Raw genomic sequence first — 20,574 nt, forward strand, 5'->3', positions numbered from 1 at the left:
AGGGTAGAGCGAGGAGTCGGGCAGGGCTGCGTCCTTGCCCCCTTCCTCTTCTCCCTGTATACAAACGGGTTAGAGGAGAAGATGTTGAGGTGGGGGCAAGACCTACCAAGACTAAGACAACGCCTGATCCCCGCACTGCTCTATGCGGATGACGCAGTTATCCTGGCCCGTACACCAATAGAACTTCAAAAATCCCTGAACAAATATGCTGAATTTATGAGTGCTTTAGATCTCCACATAAATGTCAAAAAAACTTTTGTCATGGTGGCAGGTGGAGGGCGAAAACGCACAAAGAACATCCATCTAAAGGATCAAAAACTTGAGAGGACTCCCCAATACCCCTATTTGGGCATAATGATAGATGAAAGACTAAACTGGAAAGCAGCTATTGAGTCCAGGAGACACCTTTTTAAGAGAGCTATCGTTGCCTTGATGAACTTTTCACAAAGACTCGGAAGGAGACCACCAGTTGAGTTGCTAAAAATTTACATCGCAAAATGTCAAGCCATCGCTCTATATGGGGCCGGTGTATGGGGGCACGCTGATGTTGGCTCTCTTCAAATAGCCGAGAACTCGTTTATGAGATTTCTTCTATCTGCCCCAAAGTGTTCTTCAATCTACGCATGTCACGCGGAATTGGGAATCCCCTACATAGAGGATTTGATAAAAGTTCAGCCATTGTTACTCTGGAGACGCAGTTGGTTAGCGGAGAAGAACATGCTGACTAAAAACATCCTAAAGGACTCAATGGAACTGGATTGTGTGCATAAAATAGCCTGGCTCACCTACGTCAGGCGTTTCTTCACAGACATGGGCTTGGAAAGATATTATCTTACTCCAGCATCTCTAACTGAGATAACCAAGAAAGAGCTGAAGCAGAAAGCTATGAACCATCTAGAGACACTTAGAATTACTCTGCTTTCAACTAAACAATCTGTCCAACATGCAAATATGGTACAGCTCACCTTACAAATTCAGCCCTATCTCACACTGGAAATCAGCACATATGATAAGATGCTCTTGACTAGATTCAGACTCAATCTTTTCCACAGACTAGTGGCCTTCCCAAAAAAGAACACTTGGGATCCAAACCTGATTTGCTGTCCGTGTGACGATACCTCCTCACAGACGTGTATGCACACGATACTGTTCTGTAAATACTTCCAGCCTCATAGAAAAATCTGGTTATTCCCACTGCTAAAGCCTTGGGGTTTCAGACAATGTCGCCCGGCTATGCTATCCCTACAGATGTTAGACTCTGAGCGCACTTGCTACCATGTACAAATTTTTTTTAAATGCATCATCAGGCATAGGAAAAATCTTTAATACTGAGTGAATTTTACCAATTTATCAATGTACTGTGTTACGTTTTTATTGTTGCTTTTATGGTTTTACAATGATAAAAACCGAATAAAGAATTTATATATTGTATTCCGACGTTGCTGAGGCATTGTATAATACTGCTGTATGGCCATCCTTTGATAATCTGAAGCTTAACTTTTTTTTTTGTTGCAGATTTGATGAAAAGGAAAATGTGTCCAACTGCATTCAGTTGAAAACATCAGTCATAAAGGGCATAAAGAATCAACTTATAGATCAGTTTAAAGGAATTGACCCATGGCTTAACCAAATTATGCCAAAGAAGGACCCTGTTAAAATAGTGAGATGGTAAGTTCCATTTGTGTCATCTGTTGCTGCTAAAGTTATGCATGCTTGATTTACTAGTAACTTAAATTCAGTTTGTCTAAGATGAGTAATAAACATTGAAGTACCGTTCTTTGGCATGTAGCCTTTTTGTATTTGCCTTTTGTAATATGACCTTAACAAATATAATTTCACTTGTATTTCTTTAACTTTTGCATTTTTTTTCCAGTCATGAGCATATTGAGATATTAACAGTAAATGGAGAGTTGCTTTTCTTCAGACAAAGGGAAGGGCCGTTTTATCCAACTCTGAGATTACTTCACAAATGTAAGTTTTGTTGGCCTGGAGGGATGTATTGAAGGATAAGAACACGAGTTTGAGCTGTAATAATTGGAAGGAAGTGGGGAATGTTTAATGCTCTCTTTCTACAGAAAATACATTTTTGGCTTAAAATATGTATATCTGTGTGTGTGTGTTTTATGTATGTAAATTTACATCTGAAGATGTATACATGCATACAAATTCAGATTTAAACTCACAAACTGTGCAATGAGTTGAACGCTTTCTTATTTGAGAAAATTCAGATGATAAAATATGGTATTTGCCCTAGCCCTCTTATCAGTGCTAGCCCCTCGGAAGATATGAATCCAATAACTCCCACCACTTCTGGCGGTCACCAAAGTTGTCTCTTGAAGTTGATAACCAAGATTAAATCCTGCTCGCCTTATGATATCTTGTGTGTGTATATATTATATGTACAGTGCCTCTAAGGGTGGCACAATAAGTGCTGCAGCCCTTAGAGGCCTTCCCTGGCCACAGTGCCCTGGTACAGGTGGTAACATGTACAAGGGACTGACCTGTGGCCAAAGATTGCCAATTTGTTTTTGTTTTTAATGCAGTTTAGGGAAAGAACATAGGCCCTGGGTACCTGTTTGGCAGGAACCCAGGACGCATTCATTCAAAGTACAGCAGCAGTTTAGCAAAAAGTGGGGGCAACCATGCAAAAAGGGGGCACTTTATTACAAGATTAATCTGTTTTGAAGAACTACCGCCCATCTCCTTAGTTCCTTACCATGCCAAGATACTGAAGGCTCGCATCGCCTAATATCTTTGCTTTTTTTCTAGAAGACTGTACCTTCCTTGACTCTCACCAGGTGGGTTTTCGACCCACTCATTCTACGGAAACCTTCATGCTATCCGCATTGGATAGTATGAGAGAGGAAGCTGACAAACGATGGGCCAAGGCATTAGTCCTTTTGGACCTATCTGCAGCCTTTGACACAGTGGCTCATGATATCCAAATTAACTGTGACAAAGCTGCCCTTCTGCAGGGATCAGCTCTAGAGTGGATGAAATCCTTCCTCTCGGACCGATTTCAGTTGGTTTGCCTATTCCCTTTTTGTTCATCCAAGGTGAGACTTGACCGTGGAGTACCCCAGGGCTCCTCTTTGTCACCTATATTATTCACTCTTTGCATCCGCCCATAGGCACAAACTCTACAGAGGCGCAGGGTGAAAATATATAACTATGCAAAGGACATGCAGCCACTTTTTGACATTGATTACTTACAGGAAATCTATAGATCCTTTCTAGAGCACAATGCTCTACATCTGTGACTGGATGAACTGTCATCAGCTGAAGCTCATTGGAGATGGGTGCCCCTCCTATCCCAAGTGTAAGAAAGTGGCTCTATATATACTGGACCAAAGTAAGGTACAGTGTGTACAGAGTCCACAGTCCCCAGAGGTTTGGCAGAGGCTAAAGTTAGATATAACCTTACTCTCAAACGAGCAGTAAGGCAGTTTCCGAGGACAGTGTAAAGTATTTGTTGTACCCACTCAGTCAGCAAATGGTCTCACACACTCAAGAACAGAACTCTAGGCCAATTGTTTTGTATCAAAATATATACGTGTTTTATTTTAGAACCAGCAAGGTATCTATACTTTCTCAGAATGAATTACTATTAGGAAAATACTTTTCAAATAGGCAATAGAATTTTTGATTACAATAGTTAGTTGTTGCAATAGGCAACACAATTTCAAACACAATGCAACATCAAGCTCCATGGGAATCTCTAGTTAAATGCAATTCGTTACTTTGTGGATTACTTTTCTAACCACATGACTGGATCCTAGATTCAGTCCTGGGACAGGTCTTGTAAACAGTTAAGTAAATTGGTTACAGTAGTGATTTTCTTTTTTTATAATTCTTTTTATTAAACAAAATCAACAAAGAAAACCGGTGACACGGTACAAAATAATACAAATCAATTGACGACATTCCATACCTACAGAGTATATTGCCGCTATCTCAGTTGGCGGATCAAGGGGACATGTGCTCCTCGGCCTCATCGGGACCCGTTGGGGAGGATACAAATGTCCCCCCTATATTTATTCCAGGCCTCCCAGATCTTGCTCCACTTCTCCGGACAACCCTTGGCAGAATATACTGATCTTGCCCTGAACATACACCTGTCCAAGTCCTCCCTCCATTTCTCCAACCGAGGTGGCTGACTGGCTCCCCACAATTGGGCCACGTTGCACTTCGCTATCATGACTACCAACGTCACCCATTGCTTCCTATATGCGTTAAGGTCGGTTGGCTCTCAGATATTCAGAATACACCTACGGGCTTCCATCTGCAATTCCATACCCAGGACCGCTCGCAACGTTGTATGGACCCTCCCCCAAAACCCCTACACCCTACAATAGTGATTTTTAAGGAATATTATTGTATTTTAAAAGTTGACACTTAGAAACTTTTTCACATAGAATCACCAATATTATCCTATGGGAGGAAATTCACTTAGCTGGTAAGTAGTGTTATGATTACTATTTCTTAATCAGTGTTGGATCCTGGATCCAGCACTGGTGCATCTCCTGAAAACAATTGAAAGAATGCGTTTAAGTAAAACGATTTTAAAAGAATATTTGTAGTTTCTGAATGGACAATGGGTTCCCATGGAAGGAAATTCAAGTTACTGGTAAGTACGGTTAAAATTACTTTTCAGAGTCAGTGCTGGGCTAAAAGATGCAGCACTGGGTTCTCTCCTGATAACAGGTGAGTAAATCGGAATTAGTTGTTCGGCTGATTTTAGATGAATATTTTAAAGTTCCAGAAACCAGTCTGTTATCCTATGGAAGGAAAGTGAGTTATCAGCTTTTGGTTAAGTACTCGACTGGCAGAGTTAAGGTTCTGGGTATAGATTTGAGGGTCTCCCAGGGTCAGGTAGGTACAGTTGGTACACCCTCGGCAGCACAGGGGCAGCCGGGTGCAGAAGTAGTTGGGCCCCATGTTGTCCAATGAGAGGCTGGGGGCCTTCGGTTGGTGGCTGCTGGCAAGCAGGCCACATGGCTGTGGGAGCTGGCTCCTTGTCTCTTGTCCAGGGCTAATGGGGAAGTAGATCAGGACAAAGGTTGCACGGTCAGGGGCACTCGGGCGGCTGGGTGCAGGGTGCTTTTGTGCTGTCGGGCGCTCCATGTTATTCAATGGAGATATTGGAAAGTGAACGACCGCTGTAGGCTCAGGGACGGAGATTCTTCAGGAGCGACCAACACTTTGAGGGGTAAGTTGGGATCTTGGAGGATAGGTAGGCACCCCGGAGTTGGGCACAGGTGGCCGGGGGGCGCCGGGTGCAGGGGTGTCTTTTGACGTCTGGGAAATCTTACCCTCTGCTGGTCGTGGTTGGAGGGGTTCCTTGCTCTGAGGCTGCAGGCGTCGTCTGGGTCGCCGAGGAGGGTCCTTAGGCACTGGATTCCAGGTCAGAATCGCCGGGGGGATGTCCTCGTGGTCTTTGTCCACTCAGGCACAGGCTGGGTTCGCGGTTCCTGGCTGGCACCAGGGGTATTGCTGTTTGAGCAGAACCACTGCTCATGGTAGTCCCAGTCTCTAAGAGGGTCAAGGCAGGCAGGTCCTCCGGGGTTCTCGAGGTTGCTGTCCGCAGGAGACGCTGGGATTTAGCAGGAGCAGGTTCAAGGATCAACAGGCCTGTAGAGCTGGGGCCAAGTCAGTTTGTGTCATCCTCTTGTTAGCAGCTGCACAGCAGGTCTTCTTCTTGGTTTTATTTCTTGTTTCGAAATCTGGATCTGAGGAAGGAAGGTTCAGAGTGCCCCTAAATACTACATTTAGGGGCGTTGCAGGTAGGGGAAGGGCAGGGATCAATCGGTCCCTGTCCTGAGGTGAGTACACCCCCCTATCCTGCTCCTCTCCTGTGGTAGGGGGCCAGGAGCCTACCTCTGATTGGGCAGGGCTCCCCATCCTCAAGATGACTGGAGCCCGGAGTTGTGCTTCACCTCGCCTCTCCCACCTGAGGGGTGGAGTTGGCACAGGCTGGCACACCCCCTTTCCTCATGTAGGGTTTTCCGCCAGTCTTCCTGCCAGAGTAGGGGTCAGAATCGGCTGAGTACAGCAAGTGGTCTGTAGAAGCTCGAAAAGGCGGCATGCCTTTGAAGCTTCCCCCTGCCCATCCTGGGGGAGGAGACCTAGCACCTCGCCCAGGATGTGCATTGTTGCAGGCCCAGGAGAGCTAGAGCTCTCCACCCAGGGTTCCAGCAACATGTCTGCTGTGTGGCAGCCTCTCAGACGAGACGTTGATTGTAGGTTAGGTTTCAGGGGCCTCTCTAAGATGCCCTCTCTAAGATGCCCTATGTAGTGAATTTTACATTAAATCCCACACTGGCATCAGTGTGGGTGTAATGTGCTGAGAAGTTTGATATCAAACTTGTCAGTCTTCAGTGTAGCCAGTATGGTGCTGTGGAGTTCGTAATGACAACCTCCCAGCACGATATACTCTTAACGGCATCACTGCACTTACACTGCTCAGGAATGGCTCTGGGTAGTGTATGGGCACAGAGCTCATGCACCTGTGCCCACACCACTGGCATAGGGCACCCAGCTAGAGGGGTGACTGATGTATGCCAGGGCAGTGGGTTTGTGGGCATGGCATACAGGAATGTGTGCCATGTTGACTCTTTGTTTAGTTCTGTACCAGGACACTCCTCCTGCAATGGCAGTGTGTGTGTCAGGGTGCAGGGCCCCTAAGGGTTGCACAATAAGTGCTGCAGCCCTTAGGGGGGCTTCTCTGGTCCCAATGCCCCGGGTACCTAGGGTACCATTTACCAGGGGCTGACATGTGGCCAGAGATGCCAATTGGGTTTTAGTTTCAACACAATTTTAGGGAAGTAACACAGGTCCTGGGCACCTGATTGGCAGGAGCCCAGGGCACACTCAGTCAAAGCACATCAGCAATTCAGCAAAAAGTGGGGGCATACCATGCAAGAAAGATGGCCCTTTCGCACACCAAGCAATAAAAAAAAAAAAAGACCTTTCATTGAAGCCCCATTATAGGTGCAGTGACTTGGTCTTTTTTTAGGTCTCGCGACCTATCAATTCGCGCAAGCGCATTGAGCGGAGCGAGAATTCAAGTGCTCGAAATCCTAGTGAAACCAAGGGCTTCTTGCGCTGCGGTTTTCATTAAGTTCACGTGAATCACGTGAGCAAACAAGCACGCGCATCAGCCTCCCTCCCTCCTAATTGCTTTTTTTTTTTAACGGCCGCACAGCACATCAAAGGGCTTCGCCCAGCGTGCGCTGTGCGGCTTCTCCTCCCCTAATTATTCATGGCTGGCCGCTGGCCGGCCGTACTTTCAGTTTCCCTGCCTTTCTCGCTTTCCCTGTTAGACCCTTCTGCTGATCTCTCTTCCTCGCCCAAAGCTCTTGCCTTGTTCTCTCTCTACGTCTACTCCTCACTTTAACTAACATGTTCACACAGTCTCCTTGTCTCTGGCAGCACAGTATGCTCATTCTTTCCCGTCTCCCTCCTTCCATCTTTGTCTTCCTATCTTTGAAATCTGATGTGTCTGTTCCCTTCTCGTTGTCTCCCATTTTCTGCCCTTCCTCCATTGCACTTTCTACCACTCTGATTCTAACCTCTCCTTGGTGTTTCAGTGTTTTTAATCCCCACTTCTTCTATAATCACCCCTGCATTTTCAGGTATCTCTCTTTTCATTCCACACGCAGCTATTCTGTTCATCTCTCTAACCGCCCCCACGCCCCTCTCCACTACCTTCTCTGCCTGCCTCTTTATGTGCTTGCTGACTTCCGCGCTGCCCTTCTCACGCCATTTTCTCCGAGTGTGCTTATAGTATTTCTGCTCCTCCTCTGACTCTGCCCCCTCTACACTGCCTTCCCGGGTCCATCTTGGTGTTCTCGTCTCTGTCCTCGTATGCTGTTCCTTCACACCCCTTTTTCGACTGTCCCTCCCTTCATTTTCAGGTATCTCTCTTTTCATTCCACACGCAGCTATTCTGTTCTACTCTCTAACCGCCCCCACGCCCCTCTCCACTATCTTCTCTGCCTGCCTCTTTATGTGCTTGCTGACTTCCGCGCTGCCCTTCTCACGCCATTTTCTCCGAGTGTGCTTATAGTATCTCTGCTCCTCCTCTGACTCTGCCCCCTCTACACTGCCTTCCCGTATTCTGTTACCCTGTCTCCGTCACGACCTCCATTGTTACTGCCCCTCTTCCTTATGATGGCCGGAACGCCACCGCCTCTTAGGATTTCGATCTGCGCCGGGATTATTTCAATAGCCGAGTTCGCATCTCTCAAGACCCATCTTCTACGGCACCCTCTTTCTGCACCCCAAGCTACCCACGTAGTGGTCTCTAGCAGTCCCTCCTCTGACCGCTCGTCCGTGGGCTACCAGCATTCCACCGCCCTCCCTCGGGAGGGGGGGTCTCTGTGCCCGACTCTCTCTCCTGCTACTAGTTTCTCTGGTATTTTGTGGCCCCGGGGCGTGTGCCCCGCTCCACAGTGAGCTGTCTCGGTGCTTGGCTGTCCCTCGAACCCCTCTTTCCTCTGCCTCTTCGTGATCATGGGATTGTTTCCCTCTCCACCGTCCTGTCTCCGTCTCTGACTGTCTCGAAAAGCCCTCCCCCCCCCCCCTTTCATTCTACCCACAGTTGGGACATTATTCATGGACAGGACGCTTGGCTGAAAAATCCGCCTACGTGACATCGGCAATGTTCTTCAACCCGCCCCCTCCCGAAACACACACAGTCCCTTTCACTCTCCTCCCACACCAAACCCCTCCCGCGGTATTTAAATAGATAAAGAAGCACCACCTCTGAAGCCTCCTGTAACAAGCACTGGCGTTGCCAATAGGTCTCGCAGTAGGAAAGTTGGAGCTATTACAATTGCAAATAAACAATGCCTTTTATTTTTGTTTTCATTTTAAAAACATAAAGGGCGTTGTCATTTACAAAACCAATAGCTCCGACTTTCCTACTGCGAGACCTATTGGCAACGCCAGTGCTTGTTTCCAACTTGGGGGGGGAAAAAACACATTTAAAATATTCTCTATTGAGGCGATCCTTTAGATCATTATTGCCCTGGTCATGTCCTGAATTGACCATGCTAACTCTCTCTGTCTGGGCCTTCCCAAGGGGCTTGAGTTAGAGGCTCCAGTTGATCCAAAACCAAGGAGCTAGATTGGTCTGGCGTCGTCCTAGATTTTGCTACACCAAACCTCTGCTGGTAAAATGACATTGGGCTCCCTCTCGCTCAGAGAACTCTTTTCAAAACTCGATACTGTAAAAGCCCAACGTTTTGTGACATCTCGAATTATACCCCAAAGCGCAATCTTAGGTCTGCGTGCCGAAACCTATTCAAGGTCCCTAAATTTAACAAGAAGAGACAGGGTGGAACCAGGTTTGCCGTGCATACGTGCTCCTGGTGTCTGGAATTACTTTTCCCCCTATCATCAGAGCCACGACCTCCTATACAAGCTTTAGAACTTCATTTAAAAACCTGGCTCCTCCGATATGTGTACAGTTACGTTTTTGAGTCGACACTACCTCAGTGCGCTTCTAGCGCCATGAAACCTTTCTGGTACGCGCTCTTTATAAATGTGCAGTAAAAGAATATAAGCTTTTTAAAAAAAAAATGCACACTCTAATGTAGTTTGTTGGTGGCCCCAGCCCTTTTATTAATGCCTACTGTGTGCCTTTCCTTAAAATTCACTTCTAGAGACTTCTGTCCCTCTCCCATTGAGTTGTTGAATTTCCCTCATAGCAAAAGCTGCAAAACGGAATTAAACCTACCTTGACATGAAATTAGAACTTTCCTCCGAATAAGGCATTTTCCTGTTTTGATATAGATCATTTCAGAAGTTTTAGAACTTTAGAGATATTTGGATTTCATAAAAGGGTTTGCATATTTTGAAGGGTTAATCAGTTGCTTATCTGGACCATTAATTCACTGTTAAGTTCTTTTTCAAATTTGGGTCAGATAATTAATTTTGATCAGATTTGAGGGGAGGGGAGTTTGGGGTAATTTCTTTGCCTTTGGTCAGTTGAAGGAGTTTGGTTGATTTGATAGGATGGTGAAAAATATTTATTTCTGAGACACTTGCAGGATGTCCGATACCGACCCTGCGCCCTGAAGGAAAATGTCCGAGACGAGCACAGCAACATTCAACCCCAGGGTGGGATGCGTTGGGGTTATCCCAAAATGGCAGACCCTGGTGTGTTTTTTTCCATGGGATTCGCAGATCAACCTATGGACTATGGATATATATATATTTTTTTATATTTGATTTGCAGACCCAAATCCAGCTCTACAGGTCATCTATGTATTTCTGGCGGCAAATTAGCAAATCCTGCAAAATTGCAGGATGCACTGCATGTGCTAGGATGACACTAGTGACACTAGTGCTAGGATGCACTAGTGTCACTTTCATTCCATGCAACCGGCGATTACTGGGCACCCTCCTACACCTACCTACTCCGTCATCCCAACATGGAGCTCATCGGCAAGCACACATATAGAATCAACTACCCACCCACACTCGCCAAAAAAGCCGCTAAACGCTTTAAACACAACTTACTGAGGTCCCACCCTGAAACTCCCTTTGCAGACACCTACTTCTCACCGGTCAATGGTGCCGTAAACATTGATATCATCTTCCACACCACACGCAGAGCTCAATGGAGAAAAACGTTCCTCTCTTTACTCACCGTCTCCAACTCCAGGAAATCCGCTCATGGCCGAACACTCCATCACACCATCCCAACTCTTCCCGGGCAGAACCACCATCACTATCTATAACAACGGGATTGTCCTAATCCAATCCACAGACCGGAACCTGGAACTACTAGACAACCTGTTCCCCACTTTCTTACAGCACCTCTCCAATCTGCGGACCCCCACTCACAGCACTCTGTCCGATCACCCTTGACCTCACAGCCCCCAACCATAACCATTCTAACCTAGCTCAGCCCCTAAACGACACGCACCTCTCCTCTACCCCCGGCACCTTCGTCATCCACCCACCTACTGCAGCCACCTCACACTCCTCAATCACAGACTTAGATCTCTCCCCCGCATACACCAGCCGCACCCCCTCCCCCTCCACCAACACCTTGACCTCCATTCATACCACTCCCATTCCTTTCACCCCTGACACCACAGCCCCCAACCACAACGCCTCTAACCTAGCTCAGCCCCAAAACGACACGCACCTCTCCTCTACCACCGGCACCTTAGTCATGCACCCATCTACTGTTGCTACCCCACACCCCTCAATCACAGACATAGATCTTTCCCCCACATACACTAGCCGTACCCCCTCCCCCCTTTCACCAGCCCACATTCCCATTCTTTTCACCCATGACACCACAGCTCCCACCCACAATCCGCCTAACTGAGTTCAGCACCAGACCGACAAGCACACAGACCAACCCCACCCTTTATCCCCCCCATTCTCAGCCCCCACTTCCACCCATTAAATAATCACACAGAACACGCCTCTATCAACTCAACTCCGCCTCCTCAAAAAAGAACCACATACAATCCCACTTCCCCCCATTCTCACCCCCCACTACCCTACATGCGCCCCCATCACCACTAACATACGCCCATCCTCCACCATGCACTCTCCGCCTACCACCAATACCCTCTTCCATACCACCAACCTCCCCCTATGTCATCCACCCCCAACCCTCCAATCCCCACCACCAACACACATCCCACACTAGACTACGTTATGGCCTCCCTCCTCCAGCTCAAAGAAGACATTCACATCATCAAACAACTACTCTGCACGCATTCCAGTCACTCCTCACCCACCACCCTCCTCGAGCTCAAAGAAGACATTCACATCATCAAACAATTACTCTGCACACACCCCAGACACCCCTCACCCGCCTTCACCAGCACCACCCCTCCCAACAGGACCTCCACCCGGTCGGCTGACTCTCGCACTCAACGCCCCCCGCACTGGACCTCAATCCCTGTTCGCAATCGTGAAAACTGTCCCCATCGCTCCTGCAACCCACTATCTGACCTCGACACAGTCACCCTCCTCCGCTCCTACGACCCAGCTCCCCTTAACAACATACCCACCACCCTCCGCGCCATTCCAACGATTCATCCAAATCCCCTTAGACCCCCCACACTAAACAACAGAATTTCTATCCTTAGTAACCTGAGAAAAGTCCCCCTCTCTCTAGAACCCCCTTCCACCCTCGACGGCCCCCGTCTCAAATGCACCCTCCTCAACTGCAGATCGGCCTCCAGGCACTTCTCCGCAATCGCGGATCTCATCTTAACACTGGACCTTGACCTAATCATCATGACTGAAACCTGGCTAACTGAATCTTGTACACCTATAATGGACATACTGGTTCCCCCCCATCTACCACATCACTAGACTAGACAAGGTTGGTCAAAAAGGTGGTGGAATCGCATGTATACACAGGAGTAACCTCTCCCTCCCTACCCTCCCCAACCTCCTGTGAATACATCTGCCTTGATATTATCAGTGAGGGCAAACCGATATGCTCTCTTCACGGCATTTACCACCCACCAGGGGACAACCTTACCTTCTCGCAACAAATCATGGATTTGATCACAACCAATTCCGGGCGACAACTCACACAAATATACCTTGGTGACTTCAACCTCCACTGGAACGATCATAATGACGCGGTGGTAAATAGTCTTAAAAATTTCCTCGACGCCCTTGACCTCACCCAAATATGCAACAGCCCGACCCACGAGAAAGGCTCTATCATTGACCTTATCTCCAAAGAGGACTCTATCCAACTCAAATCTATCCAACCCTGTGACTGGTCAGATCATCATATTGTCACATTCTTCATCAATGAAAAAGTCAAATTTAACCCGGTTCAATCCTTCAAGCCCAAAGTCTGGAAAAGAGACCTGAAAAAACTCAACCCAAACTCTCTACCCCCCAACAGCTGCAACCTCTTACTTCCTCCTACCGGCGTTACGGATGTCCAATCCTTGACGGATCACTATCTCAACGCTATGACCTCTATAGTTAATGAAGCTGCACCTATGCAGCTAAAAAGAGCCTCCACAAAAATGTCCAATCCTTGGTACGACGGGAGTCTCAATGACGATATACGGGCCATGCGAATGGCAGAGCGCACCTGGAGATCAGCTCCCTCCGCACTGCACTTAAAAACGCTGAATAAAAAGAGAAATGCCTACTTCAGGAAAATAAAACGCTCAAAATCAGATTTCTTCAGCCGTCAGCTCGACCAAGCCAAAAATCGTCCGAGAAAGCTGTTTGAGCTAATCAGAACACAATCCAAGGAACAACCCCAACCACTCAGCACTTTGGGCGAAGCACCCTCCTGTGAAGACTTCGCCTCTTTCTTTATCCAAAAAACCGACGACATAAAGAAAGATCTCCTCATTGACGTAAGTCTCTACCCCAAACCCCACTGCACAGCACCCACTGAACCAAAAAACAATGCTACATGGTCATCCTTTGTCACCTATTCGGAAGAAGAAATTGGTAGACTGCTCAGCACTGTGAAACCAGCCAATCACCTCACGGACCCCCTTCCTGCCAACGCTGTCAAAGACCTTACCCCGTCGCTCCTCCCACTCTGGACTAAAATTATCAACCGTTCACTTCAACAAGGGACCATCCCCGACTCCCTCAAAGTTGGACAAGTCACACCTCTACTAAAGAAACCTACAGCCGACCCCTCTGATCTAAATAATTACCGTCCCATTACCAATATTCCGACTCTTGCCAAATTGTTGGAAAAATGCGCACAAATACAATTGACTAAACACATTAATCAGTTTGATCTACTCAACCCTCATCAATCAGGCTTCAGAGCAGATCACAGTACAGAAACTGCTATGACTCACATAATTGACGACGCCCTTCAAATCCTAGATCAAAACAATACCTGCCTCCTCATCCTTCTTGATCTCTCTTCTGCATTCGACACAGTCAAACATGAGAACTTACTCGATCTATTAAACACAAGAATGGGTATATCTGGAACTGTGCTCAAGTGGTTCACGTCCTTTCTACACAACAGATCGCAGAAATTCAAGAGTAACAACTTGATGTCTTCGCCAATACCTGTATCGCTAGGCGTCCCACAAGGATCCTCCCTATCCCCAACTTTGTTTAACCTAGTTATGGAACCTCTCACCACCTTGCTACAAGCATCCAATGTTCACTTCCACATGTACGCCGATGACACCCAACTTTATCTCAAATTACAATCACCCAAAGACATTATGCTCTTGAATTCAACGATCAGAAGCACCCAATCCTGGCTAGCCGCTAATCATCTCAAACTCAATGCTCTTAAAACAGAGTTCCTCTTGATCTCACCTCCCGCGAAGATCACTACCGCTCAAATCTGGCTTAAACACCTAACCGCACTCAATGTTCATCCCACCATCGTGGACTCAGCAAAATCTCTAGGCATAACACTTGACACCAACCTCAACATGCAGGAACACATCAACAAAGCAACTAAGGGTGCGAACTACCAGATCAATACCTTAAGGAAACTCAAACCCTTCCTTCCAGCCAAAGATTTCCAAACTGCGGTACAAGCACTAGTCATCCCTCGAATAGATTACGGCAGCATCGCCCACTGCGGTCTCCCCCTAACTACTACGGCACCCATAAGAGCTTCTCTAAACGCCGCAGCGAGACTCATCACTGGATCAAAAAAATACTCACACATTTCCCCTGACCTGAAAGCCCTGAACTGGCTGCCTTTTGAAGCCAGAATACATCTGAAAATCGCCTGCATGACGCACAAGGCTGTCCACCTGAGCTCACCCGGATACCTCGCTCAGAAGCTGACGATTTCTGGAGGCTCCAGAAACACTAGAGGCACAAACAATCTCTTGCTAAAGCCCCAAAGATTCCGCAAGGAAAAAACCTATAAACGCTCCTTCTCAGGAATGGCACCCAGGATCTGGAACTCACTCCCCCATGAAACCAGGCTCATCTCCTCTACCATACTTTTTAAGAAAGAAGTAAAAGCTATCCTCATGGCTAAATACACTTGAATTATTACTGGGGATGCTATTTACAGACGCTGTATCATTCAGTTCTACTGATCTTTTAGCATTTTTGTATGACTCGTGTTATTGACCTACCTGATTGTTTACGCTACCACTTATTTGTACTTGTATCATTATTGATGTATCAGTCTGACTATGCTCCCGCATGTACCTTCCCCACCCCAATTGTTATTTACTCACATGTTGTACCTTTCGTCTGTAAAGCGCTCTGATATCTGCAAAGATCTTGTTCGCGCTATATAAAACTTTCAAAATAAAAAATAAAAATAAAATGTGATCTATGACCAGACCATGCCTCCAAATGCCATGTACTTCTGGATTGGAGGGCGGGCGGGTGGCTGGCATAGGGCCTGGCATGAGCAGTACGCTAGTTTCCACAGCTGAAGGCCTTGCTTGGTATCGCCAGGCCCTTTGGCCAGATAGTACTGTGCTAGGCCAAGGTTCATGCTTACCGGGGCCAGGGTGTGGCTTTAGCCTCATTTAGAGTTCAGAATGGAATATAAGAGCATGATAGTAGGATGCATCATATATAAAAAAGAAATATTAATTGTGCTCCATTCTTAACCCTTTTGGTGCGTTGGCCTGCCGGGAGCCGTCTGTTGCACCAGTGCTTATGTGTGTTGGCAGGCTCCCGGCCTTCCACACATATTGCAGAGGAAATCCCTCTGGTGGGGGCTCCAGGGGGATTCCCTTTTTGTCAAAACACCCTCGGGAGCTGGGGAAGATCTTCCCCAACTCCCGACAGTGTTCTGATCATTTCTCTGAAATGACAGTCAGCGCGCTCGTCTTGTTGACGTCATTTTGGAGAAACTAAAACTCCATTTAATTTTCACTCCCTCGGTGCTCAGGAGGCTTTCTCAGCCCCACGAGCACCGAGGCAGATGGGAGAGGCATCATTGGAAAGGGGAGAATCTCTCCCTAGTAGATCCCGGCTTGGCGTCCGCCTCAGGATGGCGATCCCCAAGCAGGAATCCACCATCTAGGTACCAAGGAGAGGGGAGAAGCCCCTTGGACAAGGGCTGTTGCTCTCCCCCCATTATTTTGGGCACAGTCAGTCTTTCTGCCCCCCCCCTATCCTCCTAGGGGGCAGATGGGGACAGTAACCTCCAATCTGCCCCCACCCCCCTCTCTGGGAAGGCAAAAATCACACTAGGCACCAGGGATTTTTTTTCAGACTTCTACCTGTAGGGGTGGGGGCTGCCCAACATGGGAATGCCAATGCCCTCAACCCCCCTCCCCAAATTCCAGTCTCTCTGCGCCCCCCCCCTCCCCACCCGGGTGGCAGATGGGGGCAATAGCACACTAGGCCCCAGGGAATTTTTTTAGTCCTAACCCCGCCCCCCCAAATTCCAGTCTCTCTGCCCCCCCCCCAAATTCCAGTCTCTCTGCCCCCCTTCCCCCTGGTAGGCAGATGGGGCAATAGTCCTTAAACAGCCCTCCACCACCCTGGAGGAGGGGTAAGGAAAGCACACCAGGTACCAGAGATTTTTTTGTTTTAATGCCTGCAGGGGTGGGGGCTTCCCAAAATGACAATAGCCCCTTATCCACCCCTTCAGGTGGGGCAGAAAGCCCACTAGGAACCAGGGATATGTTTCTGGGCATGTCAGGGAGAAGCCGCATAGGCACGGGTCACTCCCCTTTTTTTTGGCACACATCTTGGCTGTTTCAGTATTCTTACATCTTGGCTGTTTCAGTATTCTTTTTAGTCTCATCTACCCTCGAGCGGGGGCCCGAAAACCACTAGAAACAAGGGAGTGTTTGTGTGTGTGTGTGTGTACTGACCTTTGGCTGGCCGTGTGTGTGGGCTTGCACTGGACTAATGGTGTGTGTGGGCTCTCGCTTGATGACGATGTGTGTAGATTGGCGCTTGCCTGGTGGTGTGTGTAGAGTGGCATTTGGCCGGCGGTGTGCATGGATGGCGCCTGGCTGGCGGTGTGCGTGGATGGCGGTGTGCGTGGATGGTGCTTGGCTGGCGGTGTGCGTGGAGGGTGCTTGGCTGGCGGTGTGCGTGGAGGGTGCTTGGCTGGCGGTGTGCGTGGATGGTGCCTGGCTGGCGGTGTGCGTGGATGGTGCCTGGCTGGCGGTGTGCGTGGATGGTGCCTGGCTGGCGGTGTGCGTGGATGGTGCTTGGCTGGCGGTGTGCGTGGACGGTGCTTGGCTGGCGGTGTGCGTGGACGGTGCTTGGCTGGCGGTGTGCGTGGACGGTGCTTGGCTGGCGGTGTGCGTGGACGGTGCTTGGCTGGCGGTGTGCGTGGACGGTGCTTGGCTGGCGGTGTGCGTGGACGGTGCTTGGCTGGCGGTGTGTGTGGATGGTGCTTGGCTGGCGGTGTGTGTGGATGGTGCTTGGCTGGCGGTGTGTGTGGATGGTGCTTGGCTGGCGGTGTGTGTGGATGGTGCTTGGCTGGCGGTGTGTGTGGATGGTGCTTGGCTGGCGGTGTGTGTGGATGGTGCTTGGCTGGCGGTGTGTGTGGATGGTGCTTGGCTGGCGGTGTGTGTGGATGGTGCTTGGCTGGCGGTGTGTGTGGATGGTGCTTGGCTGGCGGTGTGTGTGGATGGTGCTTGGCTGGCGGTGTGTGTGGATGGTGCTTGGCTGGCGGTGTGTGTGGATGGTGCTTGGCTGGCGGTGTGTGTGGATGGTGCTTGGCTGGCGGTGTGTGTGGATGGTGCTTGGCTTGCGGTGTGTGTGGATGGTGCTTGGCTGGTGGTGTGCTTCGATGGTGCTTGGCTGGCGGTGTTCGTGGATGGTGCTTGGCTGGTGGTGTTCGTGGATGGTGCTTGGCTGGTAGTGTGCGTGGATGGTGGTGTGCTTATACTGACTCTTGGCTGGTGGTGTGGCTTGCATGGATCTCGCAGCATTTTCTTACCAGAGTCCCCTGCACACCTCCAATTTACTTAGTCACATTTCCCTCACATTTCTGTGTGGGATCACTGCGCAGGCACAAATTTCCTATCACCCAGCGTTCGCCTGGTCTGGCGAGTAAAATGATACCTCACTTGTGTGGGTGCCCAAAGTAGCGTCATCCTAAAAACTTATAAACAATCTACCCTTTTGGACCCACCTTGTGCCCCCTCATCAGGCATACAATCCCCACATAAACCCCAGCCTAAGCCAAAGCAATCATACTCCCCCCCCCCCACCCCCCCCCCCCCAGGCGTGTCGGTGTACCCCTAGTGTGGTCTGGGGCCAACCTCTGTCAGGTCCAGCCAGGATCGGATCACCGGCAGCAGGCTCCTCCCGCTGCACTCATGCTGACATCACACAAACATCCCTAATAAAGGAGGGGAATCACAACATCCCTTAAAAAGGAGGGGAATCACAACATCCCTTAAAAAGGAGGGGAATCACAACATCCCTTAAAAAGGAGGGGAATCACAACATCCCTTAAAGGGGAGTACATACATACAGCCCCAAAAAATGGTAGGAGAACAATCTCTCCTTAAAGAGAGAGAGACAGCTACAAGACAAGAGAAATTCATATGTTTTATATTTCTCAATTATCCCCATGATATTTTTAAATTGAAGACCTGCCAAATAGAATGCAATCCAAAGCCCCTGTAAATGAAAGGAAAACTGCAGAACTAACGCTAAGTTAGTAGTGTACTAAGACCCCCTTTTAAGGTGGGGCATCTAACACGTGATCTAAGTACACGCACAAAGAGAACAGTCTCCTAAAGGAGGAAATTACTCCCAAATGCATCGCAGAAAACAAAATGGTGATGAAAGAAAAGAGACAATGAAGGTTCAAGTTTAGCTTAAAAAAATAACCAATTAAAATCTGACAGAAAAAAGATAAAGAAGGCATGGTTGTAAAACACAAGCGCTTACTGAGGACAAGTTCCGGCGTCTCGCGGGTGCTGTGAGGGGCGACGGGCACTGTGAAGAGCGCATGGCGCACTGCTATTACAAAGAAGCGTCCGCCATCGCCGTCGTTCCGCAAGTGCTGTGTGGTGTGGCAACCATTGTGAAAGCGCATGGTGCAATGCTATTACAAAGAAGCGGCCAAGTTTTCTTTTGAAGCTGCTTATGTGGCGTAGATTCCAGAGCTGCCAACCGTGTGCCTGGGGAACTGGGTCTGAGTCTCTGCGTCTGCGCTACAAAAAAAACTTGCCAATCCGAATAAATAAAACGAAACCCCTAACAAATAAATTGAAACTCCGAATTTGAAACGGTGCAGAGCACTTCAAAGTAAATCAGCAAATACAAAGTCTGTTAGGCAGGAAGCGGCACCATTGCTTAAGTCCTACAAGTCCTGTGTACATTAATTAAGTAAATGCTTCTCTGAACTTCTAATAAAAAGCTCCAGAGTTAGGAAAAGGGCCAGTCGTCATGGGAGGTAACAACAGAAGACAGGGATGTATTAAACAGACCCCCCAGGATATAGCGGCATGGATTATCAAATTTAGCGGCACAAAAATGGAAATTTAGCGGCACAAAAATGGAAATTTAGCGGCACAAATATGGAAATTTAGCGGCAATTTTGCGGCATTTTATGTGGCCATTTTTCCTACAATAAACACAGATATCTTAGTTTTTTTTATTATTTAACAACATGAAGCTATGTATATTTGGTTTCTTTACAATGTAGACACTTTGGGGCAGATTTACAAGCCCCTTGCGCTGCTTTTACGCCGCCGTTGCGTCACTTTTGTGACGCAGCGGCGGCGCAAAAGATGCACCATGGTGCAGGGTATTTATAACGTGACGCATCTCCCAGATGCGTCACGTTGCAAAGCCCTGCGCCAGAAGAGGCGTACCATTGCAGGTCAGTTTGTGTCTTGCAATAGCCTTGGAGCTTGGTGCCACTGTACCTGCTGCACTAATGATGGCTATACCTATCGCCCCTTTTATTAGTAAGCACGTTAAATAATAGAGTATTTTGAACACGACCTGATATCCCACCGGATGCCCGTTCGACAGACCTAAACACTAGAGAGAGAGCAGTCAAAACCGCCAAGTGGTCACTTGTTAAACAGTAGCGAACTGCATGTTGGTACTTGTAGTTTCGTTGCAAAATGTCAGCCTGCAAATAGTCTCCGATTTAAAAGCGGGGACTGGTTGAAGTTGACACCCATGACATGGGGCCACTTGACGCCCGTGTTAAATTTCTCGCCTCTAGGATTTTTCCCATGGCTCACTCCCAGGGGGAAATGGTCTGCAATAGGTTAGCTCAACCCTCTGACTTCATCCCTTGTCCAGCGCGCCTCTGCAGATACCCCGTCCTGTGTGCGCCTCAGCTCTCTCGGCTGAGTGGTTCTGTCTGTTTATCTTGAGGGACAGACCTCTCTGCACGGCGCTCCGTCTCCAAGCCCGCGAATAGGGTGACCAACGGGCATTGGTGCAAATTCAGGACGGTGAGTATAAAAATTCAGGACAAAGGGTCAAAATTCAGGACACAAATTCAGGACAGGAGCTCAAAATTCAGGACAAAACTTCAGGACAATAGGTACGTTTTACAGACACATCAGAGGTCGCGCAATAGTATATAAGTAAGCCCAGCCATTTCCAAACATATTCAACCGTTTGCAAACCTATCCATCATGTATCCTTCCATCTTTC

At 48.2% G+C, this 20,574-nt stretch overlaps 1 protein-coding gene across 1 annotated transcript in view; it reads left to right on the forward strand.

Moving 5' to 3' along the window:
* MCTS1 (MCTS1 re-initiation and release factor) overlaps positions 1-20,574 on the forward strand; it is a 151,125-nt gene that overhangs the window by 29,385 nt on the left and 101,166 nt on the right. The window contains exons 2-3 of the mRNA XM_078688737.1: positions 1,516-1,668; positions 1,874-1,971. Coding sequence (XP_078544863.1) covers positions 1,516-1,668; positions 1,874-1,971 — 251 coding nt within the window. The remainder of the gene's footprint in view (positions 1-1,515; positions 1,669-1,873; positions 1,972-20,574) is intronic.

Source organism: Lissotriton helveticus, chromosome 4_1 (genome assembly GCF_964261635.1).
Source record: "Lissotriton helveticus chromosome 4_1, aLisHel1.1, whole genome shotgun sequence".
Lineage (NCBI taxonomy): Eukaryota > Metazoa > Chordata > Amphibia > Caudata > Salamandridae > Lissotriton > Lissotriton helveticus.